The sequence below is a fragment of the Salvia miltiorrhiza genome, chromosome 3 (genome assembly GCF_028751815.1).
Source record: "Salvia miltiorrhiza cultivar Shanhuang (shh) chromosome 3, IMPLAD_Smil_shh, whole genome shotgun sequence".
NCBI classification, from domain to species: Eukaryota; Viridiplantae; Streptophyta; class Magnoliopsida; order Lamiales; family Lamiaceae; genus Salvia; species Salvia miltiorrhiza.
Window position 1 is genome coordinate 17270130 of NC_080389.1, and position 17592 is coordinate 17287721.

Consider the following 17592-nt stretch of genomic DNA (forward strand, 5'->3'; position numbering starts at 1 on the left):
ACCATTTCTTTAAACTCAAGAAATCTAGAGAACTTAAGATTTTATGTTTAACAAAATAAATCCAAGAAAACCTTGAGAAATCGTCAACGAAGAGTAACATGTAACTAAACCCGAAATAAGAATGAGTGGCCGTTGGACCCATTAAATCAGTATGAATGAGTTCCAAAGGGGATTTAGATCTAGAGACGGACCTCTCAAAAGGAAGACGATGAGCTTTCCCATATTGGCAGCCTTCACAAACATGCTCATTACCAAAATGAGTTAAGTTTGGCAATCCATCAACCAAATTCTGTTGCACCATCACTTTCAACTTATTAAAATTAAGATGACCAAGTCTAGCATGCCAAAGTTCTGCATTCATTTATGTTCATCTTATTTATATATGAAGACGAAATTGATAAAACGAACAAATCTTTGATTCTCTTACCGGTGTGGACGACATCAACCTTGAGCTCCTTGATATTGCGAAGAAATTGCACATCTTGTGGTCCAAATAAGACATAGGTTCCAGAGTCTACCACATTTGCAACCGATAAGAGAATTTTCTTCACTCCGGGAACATGAAACACACTATTTAGTGTGATGGATTTATCGCCTTGCCCGTTGATGACAACAACTCCTTCATTTTTCACAGGATGAACTGTATCATCTGCTGTAACAATGGCTTCATTACCATTGTGTTGATGGAAATCGAGAAGTTTAGTGTTATCTCTTGTCACATGATGACCACAGGCTAAATCCACTATTCAATCATCAGAGAAATTTATAGAAGCTAATGCATTGAAGGTTTTCTTCTCTGCAACAAAGCAACTCGACCAATCTTTTTCCTCGTTGTCTCGATGATTCTGAATCTCGTGTTCAACCAAGTTACTTTGATTTAACTTGGTGCGGCATAATTTCTTCGTGTGCCCCATTCTGCCACATCAATAATATTTGAAGGTTTTTTTGTTGCTTCTGGAAGGTGCTGCTCCTTTGCTTTGGAAGGCATGCTGCTGCTCATTTCTCTTCTCTTTTGGTGAGAAATTCTTGTTATGAGTGAATAAGGCGTTCATTCTCCTTCTTTGATGGTGATACTAGTCATTTGCTCCGCCAATGTCTCCTGCGAGGACAAGAGATTTTCGAACTCCTCCAAAGATGGTTGTTGATTCCATCCTTGTATCGATGTGATGTACGAGATGTATTCTAGACGCAATCCTCGGATTATGTAACGTCTTTGCCTCGCTTTAGATATTGCTTCTTCCGGATTTAGAAGCGATATTTCGGAGCATAGCTTCTTAATTTTCAAAAAATATTCTGAAATGGAAAGGTTACCTTGTGTGGTGTTCGCTAGCTCATTCTCCAATATCTGAAGTCGAGCCTCATCCTTTTTGTTGAACAACCTGTTGAGAGTCTCCCATATTTCTTTTGTTGATTTGCAGCCTATTATATGATCAAACAGGCTTGGAGAAATGGACCTTTTCAAGACAAATTCAGCCTTTGCATTTACCTGCCTCCATTTCCTTGCCGCTTCAGCATTTTCGAGAGTATTTACTGGAGCATTTGTGTTGTTTCCATCAACAACATCCCACAGATATCCTCCCACGAGATACGACTCCATGCACGTCTTCCACACCTTGTAGTTGGGCTGATCGAGTAACTCCAACCCAAGCCCTCCAATCGTTTCCATTCTTGAAGCACCACGTTCGTGAACCCTTCACCAAAGGATCTTGAAAAAACACCTAGAGCCTTGATGGCTCTGATACCATGTGAAATATAATATTGTGAAGTGTATTCACTAGCCCAAGATCTAAACCAAAATGAAGGAATAAAAAGAGGGCTTCAAAGATAATGGAAAGAGGAAAAATATGGAGAGTAGTATTCAAAACTAAAATGGAGAGCTCTGTTTTTTGGTGCCCTCTTGATAGCATACATAGAGGTATTTAAACTACCAATGGAAGGATCTAGAGTACAACTTAAAAGAGAATTCTAGATTGCAAAGACAGATTAATGAGGGTTGGGAAAAACTAAGAGAGTAGACAAAAAAAATAGCTGCATTAACTAAAAGTTGTCGGTTCAAAAAATCAGCTTTAATCTCAACAAAAGGAAGATATTCAAACTTTAATTATTGATCAACCAACTTTTGCCTCACTTTAAAGACTGTTGTCTCAATTGCGATTCTTTCATTTTGCAAAAATATTAAAGTGAGAAACTCATGTAATTGAACCTGGGGAAAAATGGGAACTATGACCTAACTCTTTACATAGAAGTGTCTTACCGTCATCGAAAGAACAATTGAACTTAATAATAATATGTGTAAATTATTTTAAAAAAATAATAATATGTGTAAGTGATTTTATACTTTAAACGACGTTTACTTTGGAAGATTAATCGTGATAGATAAAAATAGTAAAGTTAACTCCTTATTTATTTCGAATAATTGAATTTTTTTGATATTTAAAGTCTTTAGTTGTTTTTATTAACGGCATTTACTTTGAAAGATCAAGATAAAAACACTAAAACCAATTCCTTTATATATCAAGTACTTTGATTATTTTTATCATCCCCTTATTCAATTATACGTATACTACATGTGACAGAAAAATCAATTGTCACAAGAGAAAATAATCACCCCTCTCGAAAACATCTGAGCGGTAGGACTCTCGAGTTAAAGAGTAAGATCAAGATTCAATTTCTACCTTCTTCTTTTCCTTATTATTATTATTATTATTATCGGATGCAAATCCCGGTTCTCGACTATAAACAAATTATAACCTCAAATTTAAGCTGCTTACTAATTGTAATTTCATAAAATTGTGTGTGAGAGAGAGAGAGCGACTACTTTGACTGATAAAAATCTAAAACAGCAATTTTGTTTTTAATCAAAACCGAGTTAATTGAATCCGAGAATTCATTAGAATACAAGTGCTAGGAAATCATTAAGGAGACCGCAGACGTGCGTGAAGCCCACTCAACGAAATTGTCCTTTTTATATGTTTTTCCTCATTTGTTTCCTCGATCTCATTTGTGCTTCTTTTTTAATCTTCAGTATTCAAAGTCAATTCTTCCTCATCAATCCGCAATAGTTATATACATTTATCAATTGTCGGCCAATTTCCTCAAAATATTCTTAAAATTAAGAAGGCGCAGCTGAAACTGAGGAACTAAAACAATGGAGAGTTTGTTGGTGCGCATGTGCATCGAGGCGGCGACTGAGAGCGCCGTCGCCGTGGATAAGTGGCGGAGGCAGCGGCGAACTCTTGAGCGCATGCCGTCTCATCTCGCTGAGGCTCTCCTTCGCCATCTCCTCCACCGCCGCATGCTTTATCCCTCTCTTCTCGAGTATGTTTTCTTAATAAACCTAGAAATTTTCTTCGTTAGCTGGGTTATTATCCATCCATTCAGCTGTTCGCGTGAGATTATACTGATTTCTGAGTTTCTGCAACTCTAACGGCGAAGGCAATTACGAGAGGGATGCTCGCGAAACCAATTTTGCACGATTCATTTTGTTTTGCACGGATTTGTTTGTGTTCGATGATAGGTTCAACTAATTTTTTGATCCTGTGAACTTGTAGATCACATTGCATGCTAGAAAATACATATGACATTTATGCATAAAGTAATTAGATTCGTGTAATGTGCGAGTGAAGATCACTGTTGTATTCTTCTGAGCTTGCATTTTTGAGAATCCTAATCTGATGATCCATGATCTGCATGTCATTGATTGTGGAATTAGTAGTTTTTAGCAGTTGATAAGTATTCTGTTTGAGAAAATAAGTGACTGATAATGATCCATCTATGTCGCTTAAATTGTTTGATAACGATGTTCTTCTTCATGCGTTCAATGTATTACATCAAGTTTTTGAAGATGAAAAAATTGATCAATATTTGCTGTAGCAAGCAATGATGACTCGCTTTTACCTTTTCCGGAATAGTGCTGATAGTTCTCAGTTTAGCAAATGTTGTTGTGGATACTCTGCGTAGGAATGGATCACTTTCTCATAGAAAGGTGATCCATCTTTCATTGATCAATCTTAGATGTATGTTTTCCAAATGTTCTTTCATGCAAGTGTTCTGATACCATCTTTTATGTCACCCTTCAGAGTTTTCAAATACAGTGTAGAGGCCATCGATCTAAGGGGTGAAAGCTTTGTGGATGCTGAATGGATGGCATACTTGGGTGCATTCCGCTATCTGAATTCTTTGATTCTGGCAGACTGCCATAAAATCAATAATGCAGCTCTTTGGAACATAACAGGTGCAGTTTTTATAATTCATTCAAACCCATAATTAGAAGTGTGCATTTATGAACAAGAATACATGTGAAGATATCAAGAATATTTTCCTTAAATGTTTTTGTGTGAATTGATGGCGAGAGATACATCTATATAAGAATTTATAGAAAATCCAAAAGAAAGAAATTCTTAAAGTATAAATAGGTTGATGGAAAAAATTATACTCCCTGAAAAGAAAACATACTAAAAAGAATTCCCTAGGAATTTCTATTGTAAATGGAATATATAGAATTATGATCAGTCAAATACTGCAAACTCTTGATATTTATTACCTGTCACAATTGGACTATACTATTACAGAGTTTTGGACTATACGGGCACCATATCAGATTTATGAGGAAGATTAGAATTAGACTTTGATAGAAAAGCAGGAATACGGGATTGCACGAGTAGGTAACACATGTATGCATCTGTATTCACCCTAAGCTGTTAATTGAGTTTTTTCATTTCTTTTTGTTTTCTTTTTAAGTTATCTAATTCAGTGGTAGTATACTCAGTTAGCTCATATCTCTTACCCCTTGATTTCTCAGATCCTTTTATGACCATTCAGTTGGAATCGCTGTACTATTCTTCTTTGGTGATATTCAATCCTTGGAAAAGACATTTCATTAATTGTTACTCTGATCTAGTGTATATACAATTTGTGCTTTTATTTTTGATGTATAGCTAATTTCAATTTTTACTCTTAAGAGCTTTACGTTTCACGTTTCATTTAGACCTTGCTATAAGAAGTTAGTCGTACACTTTTTTCAGGCATGACAAATTTAAAGGAGTTGGATCTTTCAAGATGCTCCAAGATAACAGATGCTGGAATACAACATCTATTATCACTTCCGGCCCTTGAGAAGTTACGGATCTCTGAAACAGGTGTTACTGCAGATGGTGTTGCAATTCTCGCTTCGCTGCAAAACTTATTGCTGTTGGACCTGGGCGGTTTACCTGTCACTGATTCAGCTCTGAATTCTCTTCAGGTGCAGTCTCTCTCTCTCTCTCTCACACACGCACACACACACACACATACATGTAGTGTAGTTTACTTGAGGGCGCAGCTACACTAAACTGGTTTTGGTTCTTTCTCATCCCCATTTACCCTAAAGATGATTTATTATCCTGGTAAAAGGTACCTGCAGTAAGATTTTATTTTATTTCCTATTTTATAAAGGTGTTTTACAAATACAGTTAAACGCAAAATTTTATGATTGAAACATCACAGTGCTCAGACTAATTATTTAGGACTCTCTAACATTTATAAACCGGTGTCGAGTCCTCCTCATTTAAATGAATATTTTCTGGAGTAGTGTTTTCCATTTAAAGGATGGAACAAAACATTGTATAATGCTGCTCGGCTTCATTCCTGTCTTTGCTAATGATTCTCGAATCATGTTGATGTGCACTTTATTATCTTGAATTGATTTCTTCAAATATCAATGGAACAAGAATGGATTTTGGTGTTCACTTACAGTGGGTGCTTCTGACATTTTGTCTTTCATTTTGCCTTTTCTAAAGCATATTATCTGTCACTTGTATGTCAAAACTGACGTAATGTAAAATCTACAGACTCTCACGAAGTTGCAACATTTAGACCTTTGGGGGAGTGAAGTATCTAATGATAGTGCGATTGTACTCAAGATGTTCCCAAATTTGAGTTTCTTAAACCTAGCTTGGACCAATGTAACAACGTTGCCCAATTTGCCCTCTCTTACATGCCTAAACATGAGTAACTGCACTATAGATTCTCTATCTGAAGGAGAGGACCAGAAACCGCGTCTAGAGAAAGTAATATTCTCTGGAGCTATAATTGGTAACATTTCAGAAGTCTTCCAACATGTTGAAACCAGTAGACTTTCTTACTTAGACATGTCCAACTCTGCGCTTCAGTCGTATAGCTTTTTGTCTTCTATGAATGCAATGAGCGATTTGAACCTGAGTGGTAGTGGACTGGTTGACGATTCAGTTGAACACATTGTACGCATAGGAGCAAGTTTGAAACACTTGAATCTCAACAATACAAAAGTAAGTTCAGAAGGTGTTAATACATTTGCTGGCCATGTTCCGAATCTCGAGACCCTATTGTTGTCTGGCACTCCCATTGATGACGCAGCTGTATCTTTTATTAGCATGATGCCGGCGCTGAAAGTCGTCGACCTGAGCAGAACGCATGTGAAAGGTGTGCTACTGGCACCATCTGCTCACTTTTTAGTTTCTCTATCTTGCTTTTGGCGAACTTATGGAGACTAACTCGTCTGATGTTTCAACTATCCAGGTCTGATGCAATTGGGCAGCGCACCTGATGAGGTCCCATCATTTTCTGCACTAGAAAGCCTCAATCATTTAGAAAGCCTGGATTTGGAATTATTACATATTAAGGATGCCGCAGTGCGCCCTCTGACTAACATGAGCAGATTGAGCTATTTATCTCTGCGAAGTGTCTCCCTCACAGACGAAGCATTATATCACATCTCCTCAGCTGCACAATTGACACATCTTGGTGTTCGTGATGCTGTGGTGACGGATATCGGGCTCGATGCTTTCGCCCCTCCTACAGCCTTGGAAATTCTTGATCTCAGGGGGTGCTGGCTATTAACAAAGGATGTTCTCTTGCGTTTCTGCCAAAAGCATCCTCAACTTGAAGTGAGGCACGAGTTTCTCGACAAAATAAAAGAACACTCATCTCCATCACGAGCAACTACGAGGACCCCAAAAAGCAAGAACAGGCCGGGGAGTTTGTTCGCGCCACCCCTTGGATCTGGTCAAAATTTTCTAGGTGAGTTGTCTTAAATATGTCCTCTTTGGTGATGATGATCCTATTCCTATAGTCACCACTTAAATGACAATGTGCGCAGATCAAAGATTAAAATACAGCAGACAAGAATTACTAGGCCTTCAATGTTCGCCAACAGTAATTCCGATTTCCGGTAGTCAAAGTAATTCATTGCCTTAATCTCTGTGAAATGCAGCTTCTTAATATGCAGGTGCGCCTGCTCAACTCTACTTGTACGATGTTGTGTTTCTGTATTTGATCGAATAGAAATACTCTGATTCTCTCATTTTCTAAGTATGTAGACTTCACTACGTTGGAATCCCATTACCGTCTATAATTCAGAGGGATAAAATTAAAGCTCGCGCGCAAACAAACGTTAAATCACTATAGTTTCCTTTCATAGTTCTGAAATTCCGGCAGTGCTTCGATTTGTTACTGTAAACGGAAAAGGGAAAAACATTCATTTGTTGATGTTATTATGTACCAAGAAAATGGAAAACTTTACTCTCTTTTTCTTTATTAATTAATTAACAATTAAGAAGAAAATTTAAAAACTACACAAAATCATGACTCTACTGATACGATAATTGATAAAATAATCTAATTTAATTAAATATTTAGCTTGCATGATTTGATTTGTGATGGATAACTTAGTTCGTATTCTAATTAACATTAAATTGAATGATTTTATCTCAATTGGTTTGATTATTTAATCATTCTCTTCTACTAAGCTTACCTATCATATTCATAAAATTAAATGCTCTTTATAGAATTTACTCTTTTACCTCTAGTTTATTATATCCAAATTATTAAAGAAACATAAATTTCGTTTTTTAATTATCATTTTTACATAGAACTTTGAAATAGATGACAAAAGGGCAACTAACTTAGACGCTCCTCCAATTAGTAGGTTGGAAAGAAGGAGGTCTACCTAAAGATATACTCCCTCTGTCCCGGCCAAAGTGCTACATTTGCTTTTCGGCACGGGATTTAAGGAGTCGTAGATTAATGTTTTAAGTGTGTAATAATAAAGTGATAAAGTAGGAGAGATAAAGTAATAAAGTGATAAAGTAAGAAAGAGAATGTAATAAAGTGATAAAAGTAGGAGAGAGAGAATGTAATAAAGAAATACTTAATTAGTGTTTAATTAAGTGTTTAAAATTCCTTATTTTTGCCAAATATAGAAATGTAGCATCTTCGTTGGGACGGTCCAAAAAGGAATATGTAGCATCTTGGACGGGACGGAGGGAGTATATGTGAATTATTTTGTATTTCTTCAAAATTATTAATAAAAAACTTTCTAAAATAAAACTATTATCAGAAAGAAGAAAAAAAAAAAAAAAAAACTTTATCTGGAATAGAGTACTTATTCGTTGATGGGAGAAATATTTCCTAGCAGCCGTATGAGTTTAACTATTTAAATAGTACTCCATCCGTCCGCCAAAATTATGTAAAATTGTTTGGGCACAAGATTTAATAAAATTGGTGATGATTTTGATGTAGTGGAGAAAGGGTCCCACCACTTTATGAGATGTGTGGTTGAGATTGAATTTTGAGTGGGTTTTTTGTAAATAAAGAGAGTTAGTAAGGATAAAATATTAAAGAGGATGGTGGGACCATTGCCATAAAAGGAAAGTGACATAATCTTGGCGGACGTCAAATATAGTAATTTTTACATAATCTTGGCGGACGGAGGGAGTAATAATTTTAAGGCAACTCAAGAGGATCTTTAATTTTTTTTCCAAATATCACTCACCAAACACACAACAGTGGCTAGCATGACTCTCTCTTGATCAAAGCAAAATATTTCACACTAAAACCAATTATTAATTGACATGCATTACTCAATAACAAGACATGCTAAAGAAACATAGTAACGAAAATCCACTATAATCAAGTAGTAACTGATTCGAATTCAAAATATACGTCAAATGAAAAAAAAAAAAAAAGTCTGATGTGACATTGCAAAAAAGAGTTTAGAAGAGTAGAGTTTAGAATACACAATCCAAAATCAGTCAATTTCATGGGTTATTTTGCTTTGAACTTTTCATACTGCTAAAGTTGATCGTTTCTTCGGTTGCATGCAAAAAGGCTTACTTCAAACTCTTGTACATGTTATCAATAACGTTCTGCACCAACACAAGAATCATATCAAATATCAAAATCGATGTCAATAATTCACGAGTTACACATTTTACATATTAGTGATAATTATTTATAGATTTGGCTGATGTTTGGCTAAAACTTATTTTAGATAAGCTATAATAGCTTATAAGATGTATGTAAACAAATTATAGATTGTTTAAGTATTTGGATAATTGAGCTTATATAAGCTTGGAGAGAATTGTGAATTAAAGAAAAAAAATATAATTAGAATTTTTTTTTTAAAAAAAGATGAAATTAAAAGGCTATATAATGAAAATAAAAAATCATACTAGAATATTTTTTATAAAATAAGTAATTGTTACTTATAAAATTATGAAAAAATAAGTTGGGTTGAGTAGCTTATGTATTGGAGAACTTTTATGAGCTTATTTTGCAAAACACTTCTCACGAGCTTATAAGCTTCTAAACTAAGCTATTTTGAAGAGCTTATAAGTACACAACCAAACACCCTCATAATCTTGTTAGAGAGGTCAAAGACAACTCACCTGGTAGTACTTCAGCATCTGGGGCCTTTTTATCTTGAATGTTGGCGTGATAAGGCCTCGTTCCAAGTCGAATGGAACCGGATCAAGGTGGACAGCTTTGATAAGTTCAAAACCCTTCAACTGGCAGAGAATAATACGGTAGGCTTAGACTAACATTAGAAGCTTTCGATAATTTAAAGGAATCTCGAAATCCATATGAAGTTCGAACAATCAGGTAAACATAGAAGCCTGAAAGAGAAGAGAAGAACCTTCTTTTCCTTTGCAATCCTTGCAAGCTCCCCAACAAAGTATTGTTTTACTTTGGGATTTTCACAGAGAGTTTCGAAGTCCCCTGACTCACCAGCCTGTTCAGTCCATTCCTCCACTGCTTGTTTGCTTGGGTTTATAATGGCAACAAGGCAAGACTCGAAGCTGTTCCCATATACCCATATCTGCAATACATATAACATGATGATACTCAGAAGTCCTAAAGTAGCACATTTAACAGTATTGGGAGTTCTTCATGGGAACATTTGATGTTCCATCGAGTACAGAAGAATGGTTTCCTAATACCATTCTCATCCTATATATGACATGCTCAAACTGCCTTGCAAGCCTTCGCAATAAATTGAAGAATAAATTTCTCTTTGCTTCTATTTGCACGTCAGTAGCAACTTTGTATCTGGATAAGAATGCAGAAATATACTACAATCACAGACATAAACATACCGAGTCAATAGCAGCAACTAGACCATAGACGTTTTCCAAGTTCTCTACTGCAACATATTCTCCTTGTGAGAGTTTGAAAATGTTCTTCTTACGATCAATAATTTTCAAGCTTCCATCTGCCTGCCATTCGCCGACATCACCTACAAAAAAGAAAAGAAGAGAGATTTCCAGGATTAAGAAAACAAAACTAGCACTTGAGAACAATTCCATATGATCACTGTGAGAGCAACCTGTGTGAAACCAGCCATCAACAAAGACTTCTTTGGTAAGGTCTTCGCGTTTGTAGTAGCCGGAAAACAAAGTATCCCCCCTTACACATACTTCTCCACGTGGTTTGCTCGAAAGTGCATCATATCCCATTTCAGGAACAGATTCCAGACAAACATCCACATTGGGCACTGGGGGTCCCACTGTGCCCAGCATATTCAACTCATCCGGTATTGAAACAAATGTACCAGCACAAGTTTCTGTCAAGCCTACATGCATGCAAAACGAAAAAGAAAAATGTCAAGACACCAATAGTTACAACCATCAATCACAAATTGATGTACGGAAAAACTGTATACCATCAAAATCCCATGGTAAGTTTGAAAAGACATGTCATAGTCGAGACTTAAAGGGAATACTCAGGCAGTCTTGTAAGTTCTGGTCTACATAATTAATCACTTCAACTTACATTGAAGGGAATCTTTTATTTAATTATTGAGATTATTATAACCAAATTACGGAAAATATCATTAAAATAGCAAAAATTAAGAAGACAAGTGCAGCACAGAGCTTTCCACATGTAGGATTAAATCATTTTACATGTAAACCAGTGCAAACTTTAGCTGCCATCTTTAAGAGAAACCAACAAAAGGGTGAGTCAAGATGCAACCCAAACGCCCTAAAGTGAGTCAGGTGTTATGAGCTCCAAAAATTAATTAAGTCACCATTTATCAGAAACCCCCCCACAAAAAAAAAAAAAGAACGAAAAACAAAAATAAAATGGCAGTAAATAAGCTGCAGAAGATAAAGGAAAATACCGTATCCCTGAAGTACATAAGAACATGTCACAACTCTCAGATACTCTTCTACATGGGAGGCAAGAGGTGCGGCTCCGGATAATATAAGCCTTACATTACCCCCAAGACCTTGCTTTACCTGAAAGAGCATACCAGGTGAATGCAGTCACACATCTGTGACAACTTAAGACAGATGAATAAATCCATTTAAAACTAATAAAAAACTACCTTACTGAAGACAACTTTGTCACACATTGGAGCTGCCTCGGTGTGCTTACGGCCCTTCCTCATATTACGTAGTTTTCTGGAAAACAGAGTTTTATGTGCAGATATTAGAACCAAGGAAACATGCCTACCACTAAAGTACAGAGGTCACAGCTTGATAGCACAGTGGGAGAATAAAGCTATACGGTTAGTCCCAACAAAGGTTTATTCTCTAATGTTAAGTGTAAGCAAACATGTAAAAGTTTTGTAACATTCCTGGTCAAATACTAAAGTTCATTTCAGGAAGAAAAAAAAATTATGAAGTGAACTTTAATTTTCCCTCTGCCCAAAAAAAATATGTGATGTGGCCCTTTTGGTGGCACAGATTTTAAAAAATGTTACGTATGTTGTGAATGGAGAAAGGGTCCCACTTTGTTGTGAGTGGAGTGGTGGGCCATGGGTGGTTTATGTGTGAATAAGTTGAGAAAGTAGGGATAGAAAATAAGGGGTTTGTGGTGGGGTGGTGTCCAAAATTGGAAAGTGAATGTTTTTGCGGGACATACGCGAACCAAAATGGAAAATTGCGCATGTTTTTGTGGGACGGAGGTATTATTTGACAATGAATGTTTAAAAACCTTTTCAAGTATCAGTACTTCGAACTATGTTTTTGTTCTTGTTCCCTTTTTCCCTCTACTAAAAACTGAGTTAGTGGAAAATGCATGAGAACTTACAAATTGTAAGCAAAATTAAACATGGTTTGTTTAATGAACCCCCCTGCAGATATCTTCTGTTGCAAACCTGAAATAGAGAACAAACACATTAAGGTCGCTAAGAAAAGCAGAAATTAGAGTCCAATCCTGTTCTCTAAAACTTCAAAAGTGGGAAGTTTAGTACTCAATTGATACATAATCTAGGGATGGTTTTCAAACGGGCCTCATGGACCATATAGATCAGACAATCAACCAATAACTTTGTGAGTTTATATGCTGGAAATTGGATCTTTTGTCACAAGTAACAAATTTATAGAATGTATTATCAATCATGAGGGAAAAGGTAATCTTTCAATAAAGTATTCCAAGCAGCAACCCAACATTCCCATCTCGCACAAATCAATCATTCAATTATCAACAATACAGTACTTATGCTCAATGACAGGTACTAACCTGAATAAATTCTTTCTAAAACACGAGGAACTGCACAGAAAATAGTCGGCTTAAGCTCCCCAATATCTTCAGTTAATAATTTCACATCCTGTCAATAAGAAAATATAATAATACCATTAGTCATGCACTCATGCTCTGTCTCTATTGTTTAAAATATGAAATATAACCTTCTTACCCCGCGCCAAAATCCAATTGAGGCCCCATGATTAATGAAACACTCTTCAATAACACGATCAAAGATATGGGCCAATGGAAGGTATGACAGATACACATCATTTGCTGTCAACTGCAAAATAAGCAAGAATGAATTGCAGCTTCTTTTCCAAGTGATTGTTCAGGAACCTCTTTGTTAATATTAGAGTAACAACAGTTAGATTAGATCAAAGTCTCCCAATTATACAAGCAATAACGATAATCAAACAGATAAGTAGCTACCGATTCATTGACACTCTCTAGTAGACGTTTTACTCCAGCTATTAAAGTGACAATGCTGTTGTTAGAGATCATGACTCCCTTGGGGTCTCCAGTGGTACCACTAGTATACATTATAGTGCAAATGTCGCTTTTCTTTTTCACTGGAAGTTCAAAGGGCTTATTTGATCCCTGCACAAGATAAATGGAGGAGTTGTATATAATTCCATTTCAGGAAACACAGGAACCGAAGATGCTACTGGATGAAAAGATAGGTAAAAGACTGTTGTGAAACGACATTAAATTCACACATTGTATAATAAAGACTTTACGAAAAATTCAAAAAGTTCTAATTTTGGATTAGCTAAGTATATAACACACAAAGAACATGAAAAACTCATTAGCTTGATTAACCCCAATAGCCCCTAGATATGCAAAGATAGAGCCCCCAAAATTATTTGTTCCGTCAATCTACTTTTGTTGTGTGCATGTCACATAAGTACACTTGATTTGTCACCAAAGTGCTTTCTCCCTAACAGGGGCCACCGACTAGATGATGACTAGTGTCAGGACACATGCATGGCAGTCGGAAAATCCAACTGCTAACACTAACGAAAGAAATAACAGATTAATCCATCTGCTTACCAGTGACAAAAAATCATCCCAAGAATACATAGTCACCCCATACTTTTCAGCTTCTTCCTTCTGTTGAGAACTAGCTTTCCCAAAGCTTACAATTGCTGAAAATGAAGTTGTCCATTCATCATTATCACAAACATATATGCACAATGATCGAGGAATTGTGACTCGACAAAGTACTTACTTTTCAAGTAACTTGCTGCACCTGGAAATGTTTTTAAAAGCTGCAAATCCATCAGTAAAGAGTGCATGAGTTACTTGTGCTGATATGCTGGTAAAATCTATCCAATGTTTAAATGCTGAGATGCAGAATCTAATATGTACATTCAATAGAACTTTATACATAAAAAACATTTTGTTTTTTCTCATTTTTTTTAGGTAAAAGATTCTGTTTTAATAAGAAAAACAATGACAAAAAACAACCATATTACATATAATACAAAAGTACCTCTGAGATCTTTTTCTCTTCTACAAAGGCTAATGCAACTTCAGCATGACAGATGATGAATTCAATAGCCCCAGCCCCTGAACCATCCAAAAGGAAAAATTAAGCCTGGCTGAATATCTACTTCTGGTGTTGAAACCTATAAACTTGTGCTTTGTCTCTTCACGTTGCATCAAAAATAGTAAAGGAGGGGCAATTACATACCTAACGTGTCATATAGAGGGATACAGTAGAGTCCGTGAGCATTACAAGCCTGCATAAGTTTCAGTCAACACAGAAAAAATATTTTTAGATAATAGTGAACCGTCCATGGCCTCAGGCCCAGGTGCTGCTAACAATCAAGATAATAGAAGGGATGGGGTTACTTGGAGTGAGAAAATAAATTTGACATACATATAGACGTTTAGGACGCAGTGCATATTTATATATAAAATTGGAAAAAATCAAAGGTATAGAAATCCATTTGTACTTGTATACACAAACACACATGTAAAAGAACACGGATGAGTGAAGAGAGAACATAAATTCTTGAAGTACCTCCATACTCATAATCCACTCAGGAGAATTGGCACCATAAATTCCACAACGTCCCCCCTAACATAATTAGTAAGTTAAAAGGAGGGTGAGATGGAAACCATTACACTACCAATAATAACAATAGTAGTAGTAGTAGCAGTAATGATAATAAGAATCATTAAGAATAATAGAACAAAATTAATTTAACAAATTTGAAAAATCACAATGAACAATGTTGAAGTTATCGGCACAGAGTAATGAGAAGGGTGGTAACATTCAGACGCCATTACTAATACTAAAAATAACAGGTGGAACGTAATATCTAATTGTTAACAATAACTTACAGCCCTGACAAACCCAATGCTTCATAAATACATATAATTTAGATTTCTAGCCAGATGAACTTGTAGCACATAACAATTTGACTACAACGTGTCCTTTATTGGGTAAAAGAAAATTTAACAGCAAGCCTATGTAAGCTTGTCTATAACTCAAAAAGAAAGCTAGTCTAGTGATACTTACTTTCTCAATGCCACAACTGCGGATGGAATTACCAACTTTCACAACTACGTTGTACACCTCTCTGTAAGTCATCCATAAGTATTTACCTGGCTGATAAGGTAGATGAATAATGATGCTTAGCCAACAGGTTTTCATGGAAAGGGATAAAAATAAGTAAATTGAAGAAAAAAATCTAGGTGAAGTTGAAGTTTAAAATTCAAACAACTAGTAATTGTTAAGCAGTAAAGCATACCTTCCCATCGACAATTTCACGGCGACCAAGCATCCTGTTATCGGGATATTTGTCTACTGACAAACTGTACCATAAATGAAAAGTTGGATTCAACATCTATGACATTGACAGTTAAAGGGGATGAAGAATATTTAAGAAGATAATTTAGTAAACAGGAAGCTCAGAAACTCTCTAAGAGATGGAGCATATGTGTGGCCGACACTATTAAGTTTACATCTTATACATGCATTGAGCATTTTTGTAAATTTATATCTCATTATTATTACTACTTAAAAGAAAGTTTTGGTTTTTTTTTGGTTTTCTTTGGGGTGGGGGGGTACACCGTAGAGGTGTAGATTAAAGTTCTAATATCCACACTAAACTTCACATTTAGTTTTCTGGAAATCTAGTGAAGTCCAGTTTTCCTTCATTTATGAGCATATTATCTACTTGAAGTTGAAACAATCCATAAAGATATCGACCCACACAAATAATAGAAGTAAATTTGACTTTTTTCTGCTACACAGAATTTCCTGAGGTGTTGTCGCCAGTATATTGAAAAGTTCTGACATTTGTGTGATCAAATTGTATCTTCATTCCCTATCATGCAGATATCTCCCTTTTTATGTTCATATCTTATTAGTAATTTACTGTCACGTCAATTAGAGGAATAAGAAAGACTTCACAGCTCTCTATGGCCTTCTACTTCCCCTTGACAGTTGGGAGTGTAAAATTAAATACAGTTACATTGAGGTATGAACTTGTGCAGAAACAGGCATAATGAATATCCAGACTTTAGAATAAGATCATAGATGTCAACGACGCTAGAACGAGTATCATCATGATGCCAAAAGGCGATATGCTCTATGCACATAATGATATTTTAAGTTCATAAATCACTATTAAAGATAAAAACAGCACTATCTCATCATTCAGGGGCCCCATAGCTTTAAACCTTTCTCAATCAAAAAAAATGTTCCGATGCTCGCATCTTCTACAGGATCAGATTCAATCGCACAAAACAAATCTTTCAATTCAAAACCCTCGCGAACAGAGAACAAGCACCAATCTCCAAACACAACAAAATTAGCTTCAAATTCAACAATTCGCAGATCAACAGAAACGTTGAGTTCCACATACAATCAGTAAACAACACAACACAGCAGAACACAACAGTTGACGGATTCAAAACCACACAGGCATCACATCACTCTCACGAAAATACGCGCAAACGTTGACAAATCCAAACAGCAAGTAAGATCACAAGCAAAATTCGTAATTCTCGGATCAAAAGTATTGAGAAGAAGGAAATCGCACCGGAAAATATCCCAACAGCTGTCAAGTCCTGGAATCGGAGCCGGAAAACCATCCTTGGCAAAAATGCTCCGATAAACCGGTCCGATCGACGGCTTGCCGTCCTTGGCAGGCTTCCCTGGCTCTACTTCCACGATATACTTCTCCTTTGCCATTTTCAAATCTCTCTCTCTCTCTCTCTCTGTGCGTAGATGAAATGCGTGAATATAAATGCGAGCGAGGAGGGCAGTTATACACGAGAATTGAATAGGTCTGGTTTCGTAGTGTGGTGGCTAAAGCAAGACTGGGGCCTTACAACGTCGTATAGTATTTAACCAGTAAATGCAGTTCACTTCAAGACAAAATGGCCAAAGCTAGGAGAAGACTAGATCTGTATTTTAAGACACAGAATCGCAGAGTTCAAAACTTCATATTTCTTTTTTTCCTTTTCTTTTTATATCTACGAAATTACAAAATCATTTTTTTTTTAAACCTACAAAATCTTTTACTATTAATATAGCATCCACACAATCTATATCTATTTTCCTTTTAAGATTAATATTACTCATCTCTCAAAAAAAAAAAAAATACTTCATTCATCCCATAAAAATATGTATAGTATGGAACCATACGAATTTTAAGAAATCTTATAAATGGGGACAGAAAAAAAAAAAGAAGAAAAATTATGCATGTTTACATACTTTTATGAGACAAATGGAGTATTACTCCATCCGACTCACTAAAGCATAACATAAAATTCATTTTGGGTTGTTTGATCTAAAATGACTCATTC

General features: G+C 35.9%; 2 protein-coding genes across 7 annotated transcripts; one reads left to right on the forward strand and one right to left on the reverse strand.

Annotated features, from left to right (window-relative positions):
* The first annotated feature begins 2822 nt into the window (after positions 1 to 2822).
* Positions 2823 to 7417, forward strand: LOC131017917 (uncharacterized). Of its 5 annotated transcripts, none has more exons than XM_057946655.1 (7): positions 2823 to 2932; positions 3026 to 3318; positions 4080 to 4234; positions 5025 to 5242; positions 5829 to 6438; positions 6535 to 7035; positions 7115 to 7318. In XM_057946655.1, exons 2-7 carry the CDS (start codon positions 3149 to 3151, stop codon positions 7210 to 7212), a joined length of 1752 nt encoding a protein of 583 aa, XP_057802638.1. In that variant the 5' UTR covers positions 2823 to 2932; positions 3026 to 3148; the 3' UTR covers positions 7213 to 7318. The 5 variants fall into 5 exon arrangements, with proteins under 5 accessions (XP_057802638.1, XP_057802636.1, XP_057802639.1 ...); XM_057946653.1 differs by lacking the exon at positions 2823 to 2932 and adding an exon at positions 7335 to 7417 and having other exon boundaries at positions 2956 to 3318; positions 7115 to 7243; XM_057946656.1 differs by lacking the exon at positions 2823 to 2932 and adding an exon at positions 7328 to 7389 and having other exon boundaries at positions 2956 to 3318; positions 7115 to 7243.
* A 1486-nt stretch (positions 7418 to 8903) lies between these two features.
* Positions 8904 to 17225, reverse strand: LOC131017918 (long chain acyl-CoA synthetase 4-like). 2 transcript variants are annotated; one of them, XM_057946660.1, is made up of 19 exons: positions 16824 to 17225; positions 15528 to 15591; positions 15296 to 15385; positions 14795 to 14851; positions 14462 to 14510; positions 14261 to 14337; positions 13997 to 14036; positions 13819 to 13913; positions 13198 to 13365; positions 12938 to 13048; positions 12763 to 12850; positions 12331 to 12397; positions 11624 to 11699; positions 11417 to 11534; positions 10622 to 10867; positions 10392 to 10531; positions 9932 to 10114; positions 9684 to 9803; positions 8904 to 9161 (listed from the first exon to the last, which is right to left on the reverse strand). In XM_057946660.1, exons 1-19 carry the CDS (start codon positions 16973 to 16975, stop codon positions 9126 to 9128), a joined length of 1977 nt encoding a protein of 658 aa, XP_057802643.1. In that variant the 5' UTR covers positions 16976 to 17225; the 3' UTR covers positions 8904 to 9125. The 2 variants fall into 2 exon arrangements, with proteins under 2 accessions (XP_057802643.1, XP_057802642.1); XM_057946659.1 differs by having other exon boundaries at positions 10392 to 10867; positions 16824 to 17224.
* Positions 17226 to 17592: the final 367 nt, after the last annotated feature.